Consider the following 19067-nt stretch of genomic DNA (forward strand, 5'->3'; position numbering starts at 1 on the left):
AGAGTCGGAGAAAGCAGTTGGACGGAGCTGTGGAGAGTGGGAGAGTTGGAGAGGTGGCGGCGGCGAAGGCAGTCGAGAGGGCGCTCGTGTCAGAGTCGGGGAGCTGCGGAGAGGGGAGGCCGATAACGCGACCGAGGTCGCGGTGGAGACGCTCGTCGCGGGACCCGAGCCAGCGAGATATCCTCATCCCCCCCGAGCATCAACAACCCCCTCCTGTTTCCCCCCGTGCTGAGATTGTGTGAGAAGGGGGCCCCGTTCCCACCCCATTCCAGACACTGTCCGCGAGGCCCGCGGAGTCGGGGCGCCACCGCCATTTTGCGGCTCATCACCAGACGGGTAGGCTCGACGCGGTCTCAGCCCCAGGCCCGTCTGCCCTCTCATAGTGGAGGGTGGTCCCTTTTTCTTTTGCTTTGAGTATATGTGTTGTCGGCGCCGTCTGTGAAGTAAAACTGTATAAGTGTTGCCGTGTGCTCGGTAGTCAGTGGTAGATCTGCATTGTGTTTCACTTTTACATTTGCTTTTTGTGCATTATTGTGGTGTTTCTTCTTTTACATTTGCTTTTGGTGTATAATTGTATATGTGTGCTATCCGTGTGCCATCGCGAAATAAATGTGCTTTATGTTGAACTGTTTTTCCCGTTTCGCTTCGTCTTTTCCTCTATTGAATCTCCATCTTACTTCACGTAAAGGGTTGGTCGTGGGCTAAAACGCCCGATAATTAATCGAACCGTCGGGGTTGACGATAACACCGCTCGGTTATCCCGATAGTACGGAACGGGTCGCTTAAAGTGGCCCGTGTCCGAAGTCGACCTGCGGCGAGGTGCGATCGCCCGGTCTACCCTCCGTGTGGGTACTTAGGTAGGTCGAATTTGGCGAGCAACCCTATCCCACGCGGGGGGCCGATTGGCACGATCGTGGTGAGGCCGAAAGGCCCACCCGTGACTAGTTCCCGGCGTTAGTCAGAGGGTCACGACGGGATTGTCCGTCCGGTGGGCGACGTGCCGCGATTCGAGTTACGTGGCCGCTCGCACGCGGGCGGGCGCGAATCCGCAACAATGTTTATATATATATATATATATATATATATATATATATATATATATATATATATATATATATATATATGTATATATATATATATGTATATATATATATATATATATATATATATATATATATATATATATATATATATATATATATATATATATATATATATATATATATATATATATATATATATATATATATATATATATATATATATATATATATATATATAAAAACCAAGTCGAAAACACCAGGGGGATGACTCAGCCTGCCATCCTTCCGAGGTCGGCGAAATGAGTACCAGTTGTACTGGGCCCGGTGTATGCCGTGGTTAGAATAGGTGTACCATATCCCTGTGTGTCATAAGAGGCAACCAGGGTTGCGTCAGGAAGGGCATCCGGCGTAAAAACCTATGCCAAATCATTATGCGGACAACAAAACGAATTTCCATACCGGATCGGTCGAGGCTGGGTTACCAACGACCGCCACCGGTGGTCAGCAGGGTACCAGTGGAAATTGTGCTCCTGCTGGGCGAAGGAGGAGAAGGAGACAGGGAAGACGAGTCCGGAGACAGTGGGAGAGGGGGAATCGTAGAAGTGTGCAGGTGAGAGTTGGAACTCTGAATGTTGGGACGATGACTGGCAAAGGGCGAGAGTTGGCTGATATGATGGAGAGAAGAAAGGTGGACATACTGTGTGTACAAGAGACCAAGTGGATGGGGAGTAAGGCGAGGAGCATTGGAGGTGGTTTCAAACTGTTCTACCATGGTGTGGATGGGAGGAGAAATGATGTCGGGGTAATCCTGAAGGAAGATTATGTGAAGAGGGCATTGGAGGTGAGGAGAGTGTCTGACTGAGTCACGAGTGTGAAGTTGGAAATTGAAGGGGTGATGATGAATGTCATCGGTGCAGATGCACCGCATATGGGGTGTGAGATGGAATATAAAGAAGATTTCTGGAGTGAGTTGGATGAAGCAGTGGAGAGTGTATCCAAGGATGAAAGAGTGGTGATTGGAGCAGATTTCAATGGGCATGTTGGGGAAGGGAATAAAGAGGATGAGGAGGTGATGGGTAGGTACGGTTTCAACAAGAGAAATGTGGAAGGGCAAATGGTGGTAGAGTTTGCAAAAAGAATGGAAATGGCAGTGGTAAATACGTATTTCAAGAAGAAGGAGGAACACGGTGACATACAAGAGTGGAGGAAAGTGCACACAGGTGGATTACATCTTAATCAGGAGATGCAACCTGAAAGAGATTAGTGACTGCAAGGTGGTGGCAGGGGAGAGTGTAGCTCGACAGCATCGATTGGTGGTCTGTAGGATGACTTTAGAGGTGAGGTTGAGGAAGAGAGTGAGGGCTGAACCAAGGACCAGATGGTGGAAGCTGAAGGAGGAAGACTGCTGCGTGAAACTTAGGGAGGAGGTGAGACAGGCGTTGGATGGTGGTATATATTGGTGGGATGATTGGGCAATGACAGCAGAAGTGGTGAGGGAGATAGCTCGGAAGGCACTTGGTGTGACATCTGGACAAAGGAAGATAAGGAGACTTGGTGGTGGAACGAGGACGTACAGGAAAGTATAAGGAAGAAGGCGTTGGCGAAAAGGAAGTGGAATAGTCAGATAGATGAAGAAAGTAGGCAGGAGTACAAGGAGTGGCGGCGAAAGGCAAAAAGAGAGGTGGTAAAGGCCAAGGAAAAGGCATATGACGAGCTGTATGAGAAGTTGGAGACAAAAGAAGGGGAAAAGGATTTGTACCGATTGGCAAGACAGAGGGACCGAGCTGGGAAGGATGTGCTGCAGGTTCGGGTGATAAAGGACGCAAATGGGAATGTGCTGACGAGCGAGGAGAGTGTGTTGAGAAGGTGGATGGAGTACTTTGAGGAGCTGATGAATGAAGAAAAAAAAAAAAAAGAGAGAGAGAGAGAGAGAGAGAGAGAGAGAGAGAGAGAGAGAGAGAGAGAGAGATAATGAATGAATGAGAATCTGGAAGTGGGGTGGATCAGTCAGGATGAAGTGAGGACTGCTATGAAGAAGATGAAAAGTGGAAAGGCGGTTGGCCCAGATGGCATACCAGTGGAGGCATGGAAGTGCTTTGGAGAGATGGCAGTGGGGTTGTTAACCAGATTGTTTAATAAAGTCTTGGAAAGTGAGAGGATGCCGGAGGAGTGGAGATTAAGTGTACTGGTTCCGATTTTCAAGAATAAGGGTGATGTGCAGAGCTGTGGAAATTACAGAGGGATAAAGTTGTTAAGCCACACCATGAAGGTGTGGGGAAGAGTAGTGGAAGCTCAGTTGAGAGGAGAGGTGACTATCTGTGAGCAGCAATATGGGTTTCTGCCAGGAAAGAGCACCACTGATGCGATGTTTGCTTTGAGAATGTTGATGGAGAAGTATAGGGAAGGCCAGAAGGTGTTACATTGTGTGTTTGTGGATTTCGAGAAAGCTTATGATAGGGTGCCAAGAGAGGAGTTGTGGCATTGTATGAGGAAGTCGAGAGTGGTGGAGAAGTATGTGAGGATCGTGCAGGATATGTATGAGGACAGTGTGACAGTGGTGAGGTGTGCGGTAGGAATGACGGACCGGTTTAAGGTAAAAGTGGGATTGCACCAAGGATCGACTCTGAGGCCTTTCCTGTTTGCAATGGTGATGGACAGGTTGACGGACGAGATCAGACTGGAGTCTCCATGGACTATGATGTTCGCGGATGACATCATGATCTGTAGGGAGAGTTGGGAGCAGGCTGAGGCGAGCCTTGATAGGTGGAGGTACGCACTGGAGAGAAGGGGAATGATAGTCAGTAGGAGTAAGACAGAGTACATGTGCGTAAATGAGAGGGAGGGTGGTGGTATGGTGCGGTTGCAAGGAGTTGAGGTGGGGAAGGTGGATTGGTTTAAATACTTGGGATCAACTGTCCAAAGTAACGGAGAGTGTGGGAGAGAAGTGAAAAAGAGAGTGCAGGCAGGATGGAGTGGGTGGAGAAGAGTTGCAGGAGTGATTTGTGACAGAAGGGTAGCTGCAAGAGTGAAGGGGAAAGTATATAAGACGGTAGTGAGACCAGCTATGTTGTATGGTTTGGAGGCGGTGGCACTAACAAAAAGACAGGAAGCGGAGCTGGAGGTGGCAGAGTTAAAGATGCTGCGATTCTCGTTGGGAGTGACGAGGATGGATAGGATAAGAAATGAGTATATTAGAGGGACAGCGCAGGTCGGACAGTTTGGAGACAAAGTGAGAGAGGCGAGATTGAGATGGTTTGGACATGTGCACAGGAGGTAAGCGGAGTATATCCGGAGAAGGATGTTGAAGATGGAGCCGCCAGGCAGGAGGAGAAGGGGAAGGCCAAAGAAGAGGTTCATGGATACGGTGAGGGCGGACATGCGGGTGGTTGGAGTGTTAATGGAAGATGTGGAGGATAGAGCGAAATGGAGATGGTTGATCCGCTGTGGCGACCCCCTAACGAGAGAAGAAGAAGAAGAAGAAGGAGAAGGAGAAGAAGAAGAAGAACTAGTGCCCTTCATTCAAGCAGAGCGCACAGGAGATTGGGATCTACATTTTCACGTCATCTCACTTTCGTGAAATCCGCTCATCTCTACCATGAATATATGAAAGTTACCTGAGGTCTTCGGGGAGAACAAGTCCCGTTGGTTAACCGAGCTCGGTTACTTCACTATCAGACAAACAGAAAAGTTCTGGAGCGGATATTTTACAGTCCAGACCATTGAACAAGAACTGGTGCGATTGTTGAAGACATCTGGAGGTCTGGCTCATGGTTGGAGAATTTGACAGCACTGACCAAATGGGTCGATGCCACACTTCATTGTGCACCTATCTGCAATGTGCTCGGAGTTCTGTGGTGTTTTGTCATATATCTGACCAGCATGTCAACCTGTGTGCCTGCAGCACTGTACGAGATGCTAAAGACTAAGGGACTTTCGTTACTTGCCTTCTTGTCCATTCTCCCTTCTCATATAGGAGCATGATGCCCTGGTATCCAACTATAATGGGGTTATAGTCAATAAGGCAGTTAATGCAGACAAAGCCTATGCAGTCGGGATAGCAGCAGCAGAAGTGATGACAGGCCACAATTACGCTGACCAAGTTGAAGCGTAAAGATAGAGTTTACCTCCATCAGTGGTGCAAAAAGTCAAGTATCGGACCACAGAACAGGAAATGGTCAACACCCTCCTTTTCATGCTTGTGACGTGTAAACAAGCATAAAACTAAGATGCAGGAGTACCTGCGCTTTGAGTTTGGGAGGCAGCCTTCATCCCTACTTGACAAAGGACTAATGCACAAGAACACCAAAAGTGTTCTCACAAACATCTTAAAATCAAAGGTGAATGTTCATCTGGAAATTCCCCAGAATGCCCAATTCGTCCTTGATGGTCATCTTTTTCAGAGCGTACGTTGGCTCAATGATGCCACATGACCAGGTGTATGGCATGTACGTGGCACATGTCCTCTCCAATTATGGCCCTGAATCCTTGTTCATTTTTCTATGGATATGGTTGCACATTGTGCACTGAGGCACCCAGAATGCCTCTGCAGACATCATCTTTGAGCTTTGTATGACAATGACCACCTCTCAAAAGGCTTTCTTGGCAAATGGCAAGAACAAATAAAGGCTCATCACTAAACTCTTCACCAATTTGAGTGTGATAGTGTGGCAGGCAAGCGGAGCACTGCAGATGCTAATTACCTTCATGCTCAAATTGCAATGACAACTGCAGGAGAACATCAAACCAGACCTGTTGTGGTCACAGCCAGTTGGTCATGCTGACTGCACAAGCAGACCTGCAGATGCTCTTCAGACTTAACGCAATATCTGTCTAGAACATTCAGGAAATTCAGCAATCCATCAATTCCACAGTCAAGGTCCATCTCACGTTCACACGTGCCATTACCAGTTGCAACATGTTTTAAGCCCCATATAACATGGGGAAGGAGGGCATTGGCTATGTTTGGTGGGGGAAGGGGGGGGTGCTGAATTCATTTTCTCAGCCGGGCTCGACTCACAAAGGTGCGTTCACAGGTGAGCTATTTCTCCTGAAGTTGTATGGAGCCATTTGGTGTACCTCTCGATTAGCATTGTTACATACAGTACAACATGAGGCAAGTCAGCAGAACCTGTCTCCTCAGCCAGGTTCCAACTGGAAAGCTTGCCTCCAATTTCAGCAGCTGAAAGTACCATGTACTTAACAGTGCAACAATGGTCAGGCAACGAGTTATCCCCCACTGAACGGGGATGGCAATTCAGAGATGGGATGCTGTTTCCAGTGGACACTGAAGAGTGGCACCCAATGGGGTACGGCACACGGTATCATGCGGATGCAAGTGAAGCTGTGGGAAGAAATGGCCTATTCGGCACCCCCATGTGCTCTACGTGCATTGGACAAACATGTATCGATGCCTGTCCCATTGATGATTCTGAAAACGATTCTGCTGATCTATGGTGTGTGTGTGTGGATTTATTTTGATTACACCTTCCAGTGGTGTTGTTACACATTCCATTTTCTGCTTCTGGCATCATTGGAGATATTTTGTTTGAATTTCCAAATTATATTGCAATGTCATCCTCAAATTAAAATTCTGAGCGTTCATTTGAATGCCTCATACCCCCAAACCTGGGTCTCGACCCCAAAATCATCTTCCTCTGACGAGGAAGAACCAAGTTGTGCCTCTTTTTGTGTTTTCCTGATATTTGCGACGGTGACCATCTTGGATTCTGTGTTTTCCTCAAGTGGGATATTTGGGGACTAAATTCCATGGTATTAGACATCAAAGCAAATTTCCTGGAAAAAAATTAAAATCAATCCATCAGCTTAACATTTTTTTTTGTAGGTTTAAACTAATGCTCCTGTGCTGCAGTCTGGTTTTGAATTGAACCTACACTAGATAGTCAAGGAAAATGTGCTATTTCTGCACTATCTTGTCATTCTCGGTGAACATTAAAAATGTCCTGCAGACATACCAGTAGTCTCGATGCTAAAATAACTTTTGTTGGAGCAAAAATCAAGGGTTTCACTGGATCTAAAGCAAAACCAAAGTCAAGACAGGTTAATTCTGTTTAGTGTGATCATTTAGAACCTACCTCAAAGATCATGCCCTGGAATCCATAGCAAAAAGTAGAGCCAAATGGGTTGGTATTATTGGACGATGAAGACCTGTGAGGCAGACATGGCAACAAAACAAAATTCTTATCTGATGCCACAACTGTTTGTTCACTTTCCCATCATGTTGTTTCAAGTGACTTTTAGACACAACCCCTGCATCACCTGTTTAGGATGACAGGATGGTCAGTGGGTTGTCCTAACGCTTCCCGCACTGCATCCCACTGCAGCACAGCACCAGCCAAGTTAGGCCAAAAATATTCACATGTCTGACAGGTGCTCACACGCTCGGGTCCCCACATCTTAGCAACATATTTCCAGATAGTTCCTTAAATATGGATTAGAAGGCCTAACTGGACTTGTTTTTAAAGTGTTGGAAAGGCTGGGTGTGAAGTATTTAGTAGCTGACCTTTGTGTAAGCAGTGATGACAAAAGGTTCTTTGTCTTTGTCCAGTTCTGTGGTGACAAATGTGGTCTTTCAAAATCTTGAGACAAGGTATAAACATCCCAAAATATCCTGCACAGAGCAATGTAATTTGGCAGAGGCAGGTGTGGCAATCTCACCACATCTGGGAATGAGTGGGATCCTGAAGTCACAGCGATGATACCTGAGAGAAAAGGATTTACATACAATCGATTGATTTGTACCTTTTAAAAGTGAAATTCTATTTTGTTTACAACAACGCTGCACACCCATGCAGGTAATCATCCTGTGTACAAGGTGAAGACATTTTGGTTGAAATTATATTCTCTATATTCATCTTTTGCTGAATGCACATCATGGTGGACAATGTTACACAAGTTCAGCATTTTGTGCAATTCTACAGCCTCACCGAGGTCAAATCTATGAATGACAAGATTCAAAAACCAGTTCATTTCAAACGCTTAGGCGAACCACCAAAACGATGACTTCCCCTGAAATCCATGAAGGCAGGAATTTTGAAATTTAGTTGATTTTCTTTGCTTTGGATGCTTTGAAAGATGTCGATTTTGTTTTTTTTTTTTTGACTGCATCCCCTCATGCTGTATAGAAGAACAGGAATGATCACATGTTGATGTGGAACAGAGATGGAATGCAATTCTTAACTCACATGTTGAAATTGTAGTGACCCGGGTAGTTGGTATGTAGAACAAACTTCTTAGCCTGTTGGCTGATGGCATCAAAAAGAATATCCTGTGCAGAAATCAACAGTCTACAAAAGAATTATTATTTTAACCATATTTTAAAGATTGGCAGTAGGCATATCAAGCATATTATCAATTCATCCGAAGCAAGATGAACCCGTATTAAAATTTCAAACGTGGCATTGAGCAAAAAAAATAGCTATGAAGAAGAAAGCAAATTAAAAAATTACCCCCGTGTGGGGGTGACGGTCATCTGTATAATAATCGATGAACCGTTGCCAGATATCTCCTAAAATGACAGACTAGATAGGTTTTGAAAATGGCGACTGACAACTTTCGTGATCTCGTGACCTTGACCCTGACCTCGAATCCGGGAAAGAAATATGTCGTTGGGTATCACTCATCGACCTCTACCTACATACCAAATTTCATCAAGATCAGAAGTAAAAAGTTTTTTGTACCGGGAGGTGTTTTTGACCATCTTCCAGGTTACGTGGCGGCCAAACGGGATGGAAATTCAAAAATCTGTCCGGTTAGATACAAGATAATATTTTTTACTATCATAATCAATAAACAGTTACCGAATATCTTGTAGAATGGCAGACGAGATAGGTTTTGAAAATGGCGATTTTTATAACTTGCGTGACCTCGTGACCTTGACCCTGACAAAAGTTATATCGTTGTGCAACACTCATTGACCTCTACCCACATACTAAGTTTCATCAAGATCAGAAATAAATTTTTGTTGACGGACGGACATTTGGTCCGGCTTTATTAGGTCATCTCGGTAGAGATGACCTAAAAAGGAATACTAGTAATATCTCTAAGGGTTTCTCATTAAAATAAATAAATAAAATACCTGACAAAACCCCACCAAAGCTTTCAGGTAAAAAAACAAAAATAATCTGAATTGGATCATGCAAAGAACAAAATGAATAGCCACCACCATCAGTAAATAAACCTGGACCGAGATGCATGAATACATTGTCAAACGATAAGGGCACTCGGTACAGCACATTCCGATGCCAAGCTGATTGGTTTACGTTTTGTATCCCACTGATAGGCCGGATCAGTGGGATACAAAAGTGGAGGGATATACAAAAGGGATACACAGTGCGGACTTGAACTAAAATTTAATATGCTTGTTCTGGTCACCTAACCAACTCGTCCATCAAGGTTCATCCGAATCCGTCCATAACTTTTTGAGATATTGTGCTATATGTTGTTTTGGTCCTATCATTCAATGGTGAACAAGGACAAATGTGTCCACAAGCAGCTTCCTAAAGGTTTTGTCGGCTAAAAAAAAAAAACAACTTCCGATATTTTGTCACGTGCCTTCATTAAGCCAATAGCGAAATGCGTCATAATGTATTTACGATATTGTGTATTTACCAAATAAATAATGTATTTACGAAATTACAATACGATAAATGGAATAATCTTTAAATAGTAACGTGAACTTTTCGAAACTTTAAAGCAAATGTCTGAATATATTTAAAAGTTCATGATAGACGCTCTCAAAAGGCACTCTCTATGTGAGGATGTGTACATGTGCTCAGTATTGTTACGTTTGAGGGGGGGGGGGTATGCATTCAAAGGGTAATTAGGATGTTTAATTAGGTATGCCATGCTGTTCGAGTTTACCAGGATCTCGATGTAATAAGTAGCGATTCAGTGGTGATAAGTTGTCTAGTAAATGTTCATTTCTTCAAGGGGGAAATGATAAATGTCACGTAATTAGATAGGGACACGGGATAGGGTAAGTGTGTCTGCGTAAACCCCTTTTGGTATTCTCTGAAGACTGGCCGTGACGTCACAGGACAGTGCAGCGGATGGCTCCGCCCCGTGATCACGATTGGCGGAAGGCGATGGCGGTGGGCCAATAAACGGCTCGATTGGGAGTGACGAGGGCGAAGGATAAAAAGGTTCTGTTCGGGGTCGAAAAGGAAGAAGAAGAAGATTACAACCAGAACGATCGTGTTTTTTTGGTGTGGAAGCTGTGGCGGCAGAGAGCGTCCTGGCTGCTGTGCTGAGTCGATCGTGCTCTTGATCGTGTCTGGGAGCCTTGCCGAGCCTCGTGCCTCACCTCGGTTGGCTCTGGGGTTCTGCTGACTCGGAGTGCGGGGTCGGGCGGCGGGCGGACCTGCCTCCCTCTCCTGCTCGCGGCTTGGCGCGGGAGCTGGTTCCCTGGTGGCTGTGGGCGGACTTGGGCTAGGACCAGGAGGTCGACAGCACCGCGGTTTCTCCTGCCCCCCCCCCCCACCGGCGAGAGCAAGGCCGGCTCGTCCGGCGCCGATCCAGGGACAGTTGCGTCCACACCACGGTCCAGCCTGACCACCAGAGATAGCTACGTTTTGTGTGTGTGTGTGTGTGTGCGCGTGTGCTTGGCGCCTTAGAGGGATTGAGAACTGTATATTCATTGGAATTGTCTGTGTTTTTCCCCACGCCCGATCCCACACCATCCCGTCGAATCGCCCCGGATCCCTCTTCTTGCCGAGTCTTGTTATTTCTGGTAATAATAAAAACAAATAAACATCATCAACTCAGTGAAAAGTGAGTCGTGCCACCTTCCTCGTCCCGTTTGCGGTAGAGCGATTAGAACCGCCATGTTTGGGTTATAAACAAATAAATCGCCTCCATCGTTTCGGCTCATTCTACGTTGGCGGGACTGTTAAAGTCCCGTGGACGTCACAGTATTTAATGAGATCCGGATCTTGTATACAAGAGAGGAGGAGGAGGAGGAGGAGGAGGAGGAGGAGGAGAAGGAGGAGAAGGAGAAGGACTCTATGAGCAGCGTTTGCTATGCGAGACGCTGCTAAAAATTAATTATTTGATAGGATGCTAATCTTCACTAAGAACGAATCAATTCTTCCTCGTCACAAACCCAACCTGTCCACAACTTTGAGATATCCTGTTCCCAGCCAGACAGACAGGTCCACCTTTGGTGGTGGAGGTAGAGGCCTTTTTTAAAATGGCATACAGTTTGGACAACACCAAACATACATGTACAAAAAGTAATGGAGATGGTCCATGCATTACATTGACAAAAACAGTTGAGACATTTCCAGAACAGGTACTCAGCTTTTGATGGTTTCTCAGAGTTGAGAATATCACGTTGGGTTGCAAAGGAATGCAGAACCTCACTATTACCTCTGTTGGAACTTAACTGGACCAGCAATGTTGGTACAATTTTGGCGAAAAGAGGGAGACAGGCAAAGACACTGCCAAATGGCTCATTTGATCGCCCTTATTTAGAATTATCAGCTAGAGTGTGATAGAATACTTACCACTCTATGGAGAGCATCTAAAACTACTTAAGAAGCTCGACTCTAGCTATGAGGGAGCTGCTCACGAAAATGGCTCATCAGAATCTCAAAGAAGACATGAGCATTGAGCAATGCTCAAAGTTTGGCTTGGCTATATAGATTAGAGTAATCTGAGAATGATCGATCTACATTACAGTAGATTTGCGTGCAAACGCTCACTGACACATTGACAGAGCACAATAGCCTCTCTCACCCCTTTGGGAATGGGCGATGCTAATGCACATTAATGCCCTCATCAGCAATCCAGTTAAGTATTGCGTGCCATCTATAACTGAGCTGGAGCAAATCACTTTCCCTGATCGATCACCCACCCTATTTTCTCTTTGGACCATTAAGAACCACAAGTGATTTGATGCTGGAAATTGCACCACTTTTAAGTTCCACTTCTAAATTGCACAATATCCTCACTTTGACGTACAATCACTGCTCCTTCCTGATATAAATCCTGAAATGCCCTTTGAAGTAGTTGCAGGCAAACTATCTCTACCAGTACTGCAGTTGTTTCAAGAAAAGGCTTACCACCAATTGTTAAATTATCATCGTCCACATCCCATCAACAAATGAACAAAAGCCTTTTGGCGGGGCCAAACACGGATGGCTTTTCCGATAACGCCAGTGGTTTGCATGGCCATGGCCGGTGTTTTGAGGAAAGGATTTAAAAACTATTGATACTTAAATAACATTGGAGGAGTGCAGAAAAATACTGAAAAGAAAAATCTGGCATCTCGGGTAGGTTGTACTTGTCCACATGTGATAACATTTCAACGGTGTATCGGGAATTTCCGAACATTTTCCTTTTGTTTCAGCATCCCGTTCACCCAGCATTTTGACACTATGTACAAATGATTCGTATAAATTGCAACGCAAACGCATGGTGGACTTACCACGCCCAGTGTGAAGAAGTTGTAAAAGTAGTCATTGCACCGAGATTTCTGCTTGTGCGGTAATGCGGAATGGATCCGCATCTGAAAGAAAACGAATGCACGGATTGGAAATGAACCCAGAAGCAGCCAAACCTGTTTTGGCAAGACCCCACCCCTGTGTCCTAAGCTCTTGCTTTTATGTACATTTCACAGTAAAACTACCAATGATAATTAATGTGAAAAAGTTAACAGGTACCTCCAAAAATTAAAAAAATAAACCAATGTCACCCGCAGGGTGACCCGTATCTTGCCAAAAGGTGAGCACGTGTGACTTCTTTAAGGTCACACTGAGGGGAACAGAGCTGCTATCCACCAGGAGCGAATCCTTGAGGAATATCTGCCTACGAGAGATTCCGATGAGAATCGTTCTCCAGAGTAACCATGAAAAATGTGTTTGCCTCATAATGTCACCAAATGACGTCATAATGTCTCAAGCTTGACATATCTAGAAAGCACGCATTGAGGTGTTCAATTTGAGGTACTACACGATATGGTTCCTAAAACTTGAAAATTTGACCTTGGGGTCAAATATGTTTGACCTCAGGTGCGAACCATGAAGGTCAAGGCCAATCGCTACCAAAAACTAATCAGCTGAGCGCCAGACCATATACTACATTCACATAAAGTTTGGAGACGATTAGATTAAAATTACTCAAAAAATAAGGGTTTCGTCGACTCCCCTGATTTGCGACAAAGTGACCTTGACCTTTGACCTTCAAAATTTTATGCGCTGAAAGGGACCTCTATAGGCCTCTGATATGCAAAGTTACAAAAATTTCCAATGATAACTGTGCTCTGCAGAGTGATTTATACGTGATGACAGACAAAAAAAACAAAAAAAAAAACATATGAAGGTCAAGGCCAATCGCCACCAACAATTAATCAGCTGAGCGCCAGACCATGAACTATATTCCCATGAAGTTTGAAGATGATCCAATCAAAATTACTCAAAAAATAATGGTTTCGTCGACTCCCCTGATTTGCGACAAAGCGACCTTGACCTTCAAAATTTTGTGCGCTGAAAGGGACCTCTATAGGCCTCTGATATGCGAAGTTACAAAAATTTCCAATGATAACTGTGCTCTGCAGAATTTTTTATACGTGATTACAGACAAACAAAAAAAAAATAAAAGAAAAAATAAAAAAAAACATACAAGCTGACTAACATATCTTGCAAAAACTTAGTTTTGGCAAGATAATTAAAAAAAGTCCACAAAGGAATTATTTTAACCAGAACATTTGGCTTCTGCATCTTGGTTCCATCTAAACACAGCAAACATTTATGCACATATGCAGTGCAGTAAACCCTCAAATATCATGGGTTTAGACCAATCATGATTTTTGTGCGGAGATGAGTCATTGTTTGCGTCTGCGTGTACCATTACCTCTCATTACGAGCCTTTTGTTCCTCGCGCACTGTTAATTGCAGTAATCAAACCAGCATATGGGAACGAAGCAAAGTTTAATAATGAATAGCCATCGAACAGGAAATGACATACGGAGAGCCTGTAATTCTACAAGATATCATGGACACACAACACATAATAATGGCACCCAAACGTAAAACGATGGACCAAATTAATTGTGCCAAAATTCTGAGAAAGGTTATGTGAGTGTGCAAAACAACAAATTGACTTGTTGGTGCAGCATCTGTGGGTCACTATTACGGGATCAATTGATCAACTGGTAAACTTGAGTCGAATAACAGTAAAAGTGTTCCTGCCAGCAAAGCGAAAGTGTCATTCCAATCCCGTGATCCTCTTCTTGAAAGGATTGAAAAAGTGCTTGATGCTTGGATTGAGAACCAAACAGAAAAAAATGCCTGAGTGAACCGGTATATGGGATAAACCATTGCGGATTTACCCTTTTGAGTGGACCGGTGATACAGGAAAAATCTTTGGCAATTTACCAACGATTCCACGAGGCACCCGGGACCGAACTGATCCAACAGCCATCGCGAGTTCTACATCCACATCTTTCTAACCTCCACTGTCCCACCTATAACAGCATCATCATCATCATCACTGAGCTAAGTATCGTTTCCAATTTATAGCAGAGTACAGTACAAACGAGTACATATGTTTACCCTCACCCACCTCAGTTTTGGAATAAATTAAAAAGGTAAAAATCTTGTTTTTGTTTATTTTACACTTTTATTTACATGTTTATTTCAATCTTTACATGCTATATATATATATATATATATATATATATATATATATATATGAGGTGCAGCGAGGAGGAGTGATGTAAGGGACACATTGGCCATTTTGGAATTAATGCCATATCGCACTATTTTAACCCTTACCCTATCATCCGAGCCTATCATCATATCATATAAAAAAATGTCGCTTACATCACTCCTCCTCGTGGGGCCTCATATACATACATATATATATACATATACATATATATACATATACATATATACATATACATATATACATATATATACATATATATATATATATATATACATATACATACATATATATATATACATACATATATATATATATATATATATATATATATACATATATATATATACATACATATATATATATACATACATATATATATATATATATACATACATTAATATACATACATATATACATATATATATACATACATATATATATATATACATACATATATATACATACATATATACATATATATATACATACATATATATATATATACATACATATATATACATACATATATATACATACATATATATATATATATATATATATATATATATATATATATATATATATATATATACATATATATATATATATATATATATATATATATATATATATATATACATATATATATATATATATACATATATATATATATATATATATATATATATATATATATATATATATATATATATATATACATATATATACATATATATATATATATACATATACATATATATATATACATATATATATATATATATATATATATATATATATATATATATATATATATATATATATATATATATATACATATATATATATATATATATACATATATATATATATATATATATACATATATATATATATATATATATACATATATATATATATATAAATAAATGTTATTGGCTGTCATCAATCTTCCTCTATATTTTCTCGAAGCCCAGGAACCGAACCCCCCTTTTCAAATTGGCCATTGGTTTCCTTGCAGCATTTTCCAGGAACTTAACTCACGTGATATCTGAGAGTTTACTGTATTTAAATATCAGGACCATTATTAGGATGTGAAAGATAGTTAAACCAAATAATTGAGGAAAAGATATAAATATGGGAAGGAGGGGTGGGGTGTGGGTAGGTTAGGTAAAAGCTCCCACTTCCGTTACTTTTTTTTATGCAGTACAAGGCTGGGAAGCATCATTGGCCAAAGGTCGCTGTGTTGCTGATGCAATATCCTCTGCTGTTTATGGCAGGAATTTCTAATTTGTTCATGGTGGAACCGATAGCTCGCCTTCTGTTCACGAAGGGCACCGTGTAATCTTTAACATCAATCAACAAATAATGGCACATGGGACACCTAGTTTAACGTCCATCCAAGGAACGGTACACATTGAATCACCGTGCCTGTGAAACACCAAGATGACAGTGTATAGCTCAGCCGAAACAACTTAAAGGTGAGTACGTGTACCTCGCGGCCATCCTCCCAACTGACTTCCAGGCCCCGAACTACAGCTTAATTGAGGAGGCCTCACATTGGTGTGTAGAGGATGTTCAAAAGGGCAGAGACAATTGTATTAATCCTTGTGAAACTGCCCAAACACGAGAACCATGTAATAAGAACCATGTAAATTATAATCTATCAATCCTTCCTGACCGAAACATTGTGGAATAATCGGCTCTTTCAACACAGCTGTACAGCATTTCAGTTTTGCTCAAGTATGATCACAGCAATAATGCTGAGCTCCAGAAAAATGTTTATCACTTCCACATGAAACGCTGTCGATTGTAAACATGACAAAGCAAGCCTGTTCACTTCCATAATTGAGAACATTACTCCTTTTCTTTTCTTTTGGCTAACCTTATCTTCAGACTTGTAAAAAACTTTGTGCGGAGATCCGATGATGCTGACTACATCCTGACAATGGTCACCCAGGTACACACACCGCTGGAAGGTCTGCAGCTTGTTGTCTACGCGCATAACTGGGCCACAGCCTGAAACACACATTGATGAACAACTTGACTGAAGTCAGGCCTGAACCAATAATTTCCACTCCTGAAATGAGAAACCAAGTGAAAATACTGCTTTAAGAATGAGAATCATTAGGTTACTAAATTCTCTAATTTTTAAATTTTTTTTAAAGCAAACAATTAATTGCTGTTCACAATGAAAATTTCCTGTTGTAGTTTTTTTTTGAACTCTGCTGCTGTTCAAACCCTTAACTGAGAAGTCTAAAATTAATTAAACCAGCCATCATGATTTTACATGGAAGCATGAAACCAGCATCAGATTATCAAAATTTATGTTTTAACACCCATTGATTTAAAATGGAGGTGAGGGCAGGGGCAGGAGGGGAGGGATAGGGGTCAGTGTCTGGTCGAACATAACAAAAGACAAATAACTTGACATTGCAACCTGTAGTCTATTTGTATAAATATCTTGTCTATTACCATTTTGATCCCATTGCCATTCTGACTTTCATTGCCTCAGTCTTTCTTCATTCAATGTCCCCTACTATCTTCTGGCAGCACATATCCATCAGGACCATACTCTGTGCAGATCGTTGGTGCTGCCAAAAAATCTCCTTGGCTATTGGGTACAATCCTGGACAGGTCACCACTTCGACACAGGATATGAGCATACTGGCACTCATTATGCCGACCTCGGAAGGATGACAGGCGGAGTCAACCCCACCTGGTATTAATTCAAAAGAAAAGTGGGATTTGAACTCAGGATCCTAAGCCCACCACCCTAACCATTAAGCCAACACCAGGCAGCACGTATGAAACTGCCAATTTTACCTTCACAATCTGGATGTTGTGGATGTTACATTGTTTAGAATTTAGATCAATCAAATGAGAGTTATAACTATATAATATTACACACACACACACACACACACACACCCTTCAGCAATTCACCTTCGTTTTAAAGAGCATGTGACATAAAAAATAAACATTGACAATAACTATAGCACACATTTTGTTTCTATGCAAGCTTTCATTTACCACAATTCCTCGTACCACTCACCCGGGTTAAAAAACCATACTGCCCTCCGATACTAAATTGCCATATAATTTAGCTCTCCTCGTGTTGGTTGTCAAAACAAACTCGACCACATTTTATCCTGACCCTTTCCCAATGCATGCAGACGTGACATGGGATGAAGGTCGGTCAATCAAGTGATATGTGAGTATGTATGTATGTATGTATGTATGTATGTATGTATGTATGTATGTATAATGTATATGCAAAGTCAAACTGAAAGGAAAGATGCCATTTTTGGCCGATGACAATCCCAGTTATTCATTGGTGCCTTTTCAAATAAATGATTATGCAGAAGAGAAGAGTGAAGTTGCAAAACATCAACAGTATGAGACAGAACAGAACATCAAGAAGCTTATCGTGAGGACACTATACACATTTGAGGTGTGAAATCACCCAGACAGAATTTCTCCCGAACCAAGCAGCACACTTTTGACCATGGTCTCGACGAGTGAACCCAGGTGGGTAAGTTGCGCTTGTTGTGTGTACCTCAAATGTGTATCGCCTTTTAACAATAAGCCCACGTCTGGTTTTCTCAGTCCTTGTGAACTCTTTTTCTGCTGTCTGTGTCTTTAAGAGGCACCAATGAATGATTATACTTGCAGGCTAAAATTAAATGGTGTACATCCTGTCGGTTTTCGCTCGAGGCATGCTAACAAATCACCCACATCCATAAAAAATGGCTATCGAATGGAAATGCCTGCTTTTCACTCAGCTGGGATAGACCGACGATATGTGGATTGCAGAATAGTCTGGATTGGGCAGCATAGTTTTCAATTATGATTGAGTGGTGCTTCGAAATGAGGTACACCTTGCACTCTGCATGGGGATTACATTCTCAGAAAACGCAGTTCAGAGCGAAGTGTGAATTAATTGGGAAAAGGGGGGAAGGGTAATTTGCCGCAGTCATGCTGCGCAAATCTTGGTAAAATGAACAGACATCGCTCTGAACTGCGTTTTGCAATGCATTGCCTTCTGGACGGGTCGCACTACCTAGCAAGGAGATAGCAATGCACTGGATTGTGCATTGAAAATTAGTTTTACCGCAACTCACCTACCTCACTTGGTGATCAAATCCTATCGATCCTAATGTTATGAATTTGATCAAGAAGTTGGTTGTGGATTTGAAAATTATTTTGTGCTGATCTTGATGACAGTAATTGTTCATTTTCTCAATGTTGCTTTGAGTGATATTTTGCTGTGTCTCATATCAGTGTTAAAATGGTCATTTTGACTGTACTGGTAACTATTATTGTTTAATATAC

General features: G+C 42.1%; 1 protein-coding gene across 9 annotated transcripts in view; it reads right to left on the reverse strand.

Moving 5' to 3' along the window:
- Window positions 1–19067, reverse strand: part of PHAF1 (phagophore assembly factor 1) — a 75389-nt gene that overhangs the window by 35712 nt on the left and 20610 nt on the right. For 6 of the 9 annotated variants that reach the window (XM_085894787.1, XM_085894786.1, XM_085894785.1 and 3 more), the window contains 7 exons: window positions 16618–16751; window positions 12490–12570; window positions 8246–8328; window positions 7719–7762; window positions 7564–7610; window positions 7320–7378; window positions 7136–7208 (listed from right to left, as the gene is read on the reverse strand). In XM_085894787.1, the coding sequence (XP_085750913.1) occupies window positions 7136–7208; window positions 7320–7378; window positions 7564–7610; window positions 7719–7762; window positions 8246–8328; window positions 12490–12570; window positions 16618–16751 (521 nt within the window). Of the gene's footprint in view, window positions 1–4137; window positions 6837–7135; window positions 7209–7319; window positions 7379–7563; window positions 7611–7718; window positions 7763–8245; window positions 8329–12489; window positions 12571–16617; window positions 16752–19067 lie in introns of those variants that run through there. The other 3 variants (XR_015061578.1, XR_015061577.1, XM_085894789.1) reach the window with 2 other exon arrangements.

Source organism: Eptatretus burgeri, chromosome 9 (genome assembly GCF_056783735.1).
Source record: "Eptatretus burgeri isolate ZD-2024b chromosome 9, Ebu_testis_v1, whole genome shotgun sequence".
Lineage (NCBI taxonomy): Eukaryota > Metazoa > Chordata > Myxini > Myxiniformes > Myxinidae > Eptatretus > Eptatretus burgeri.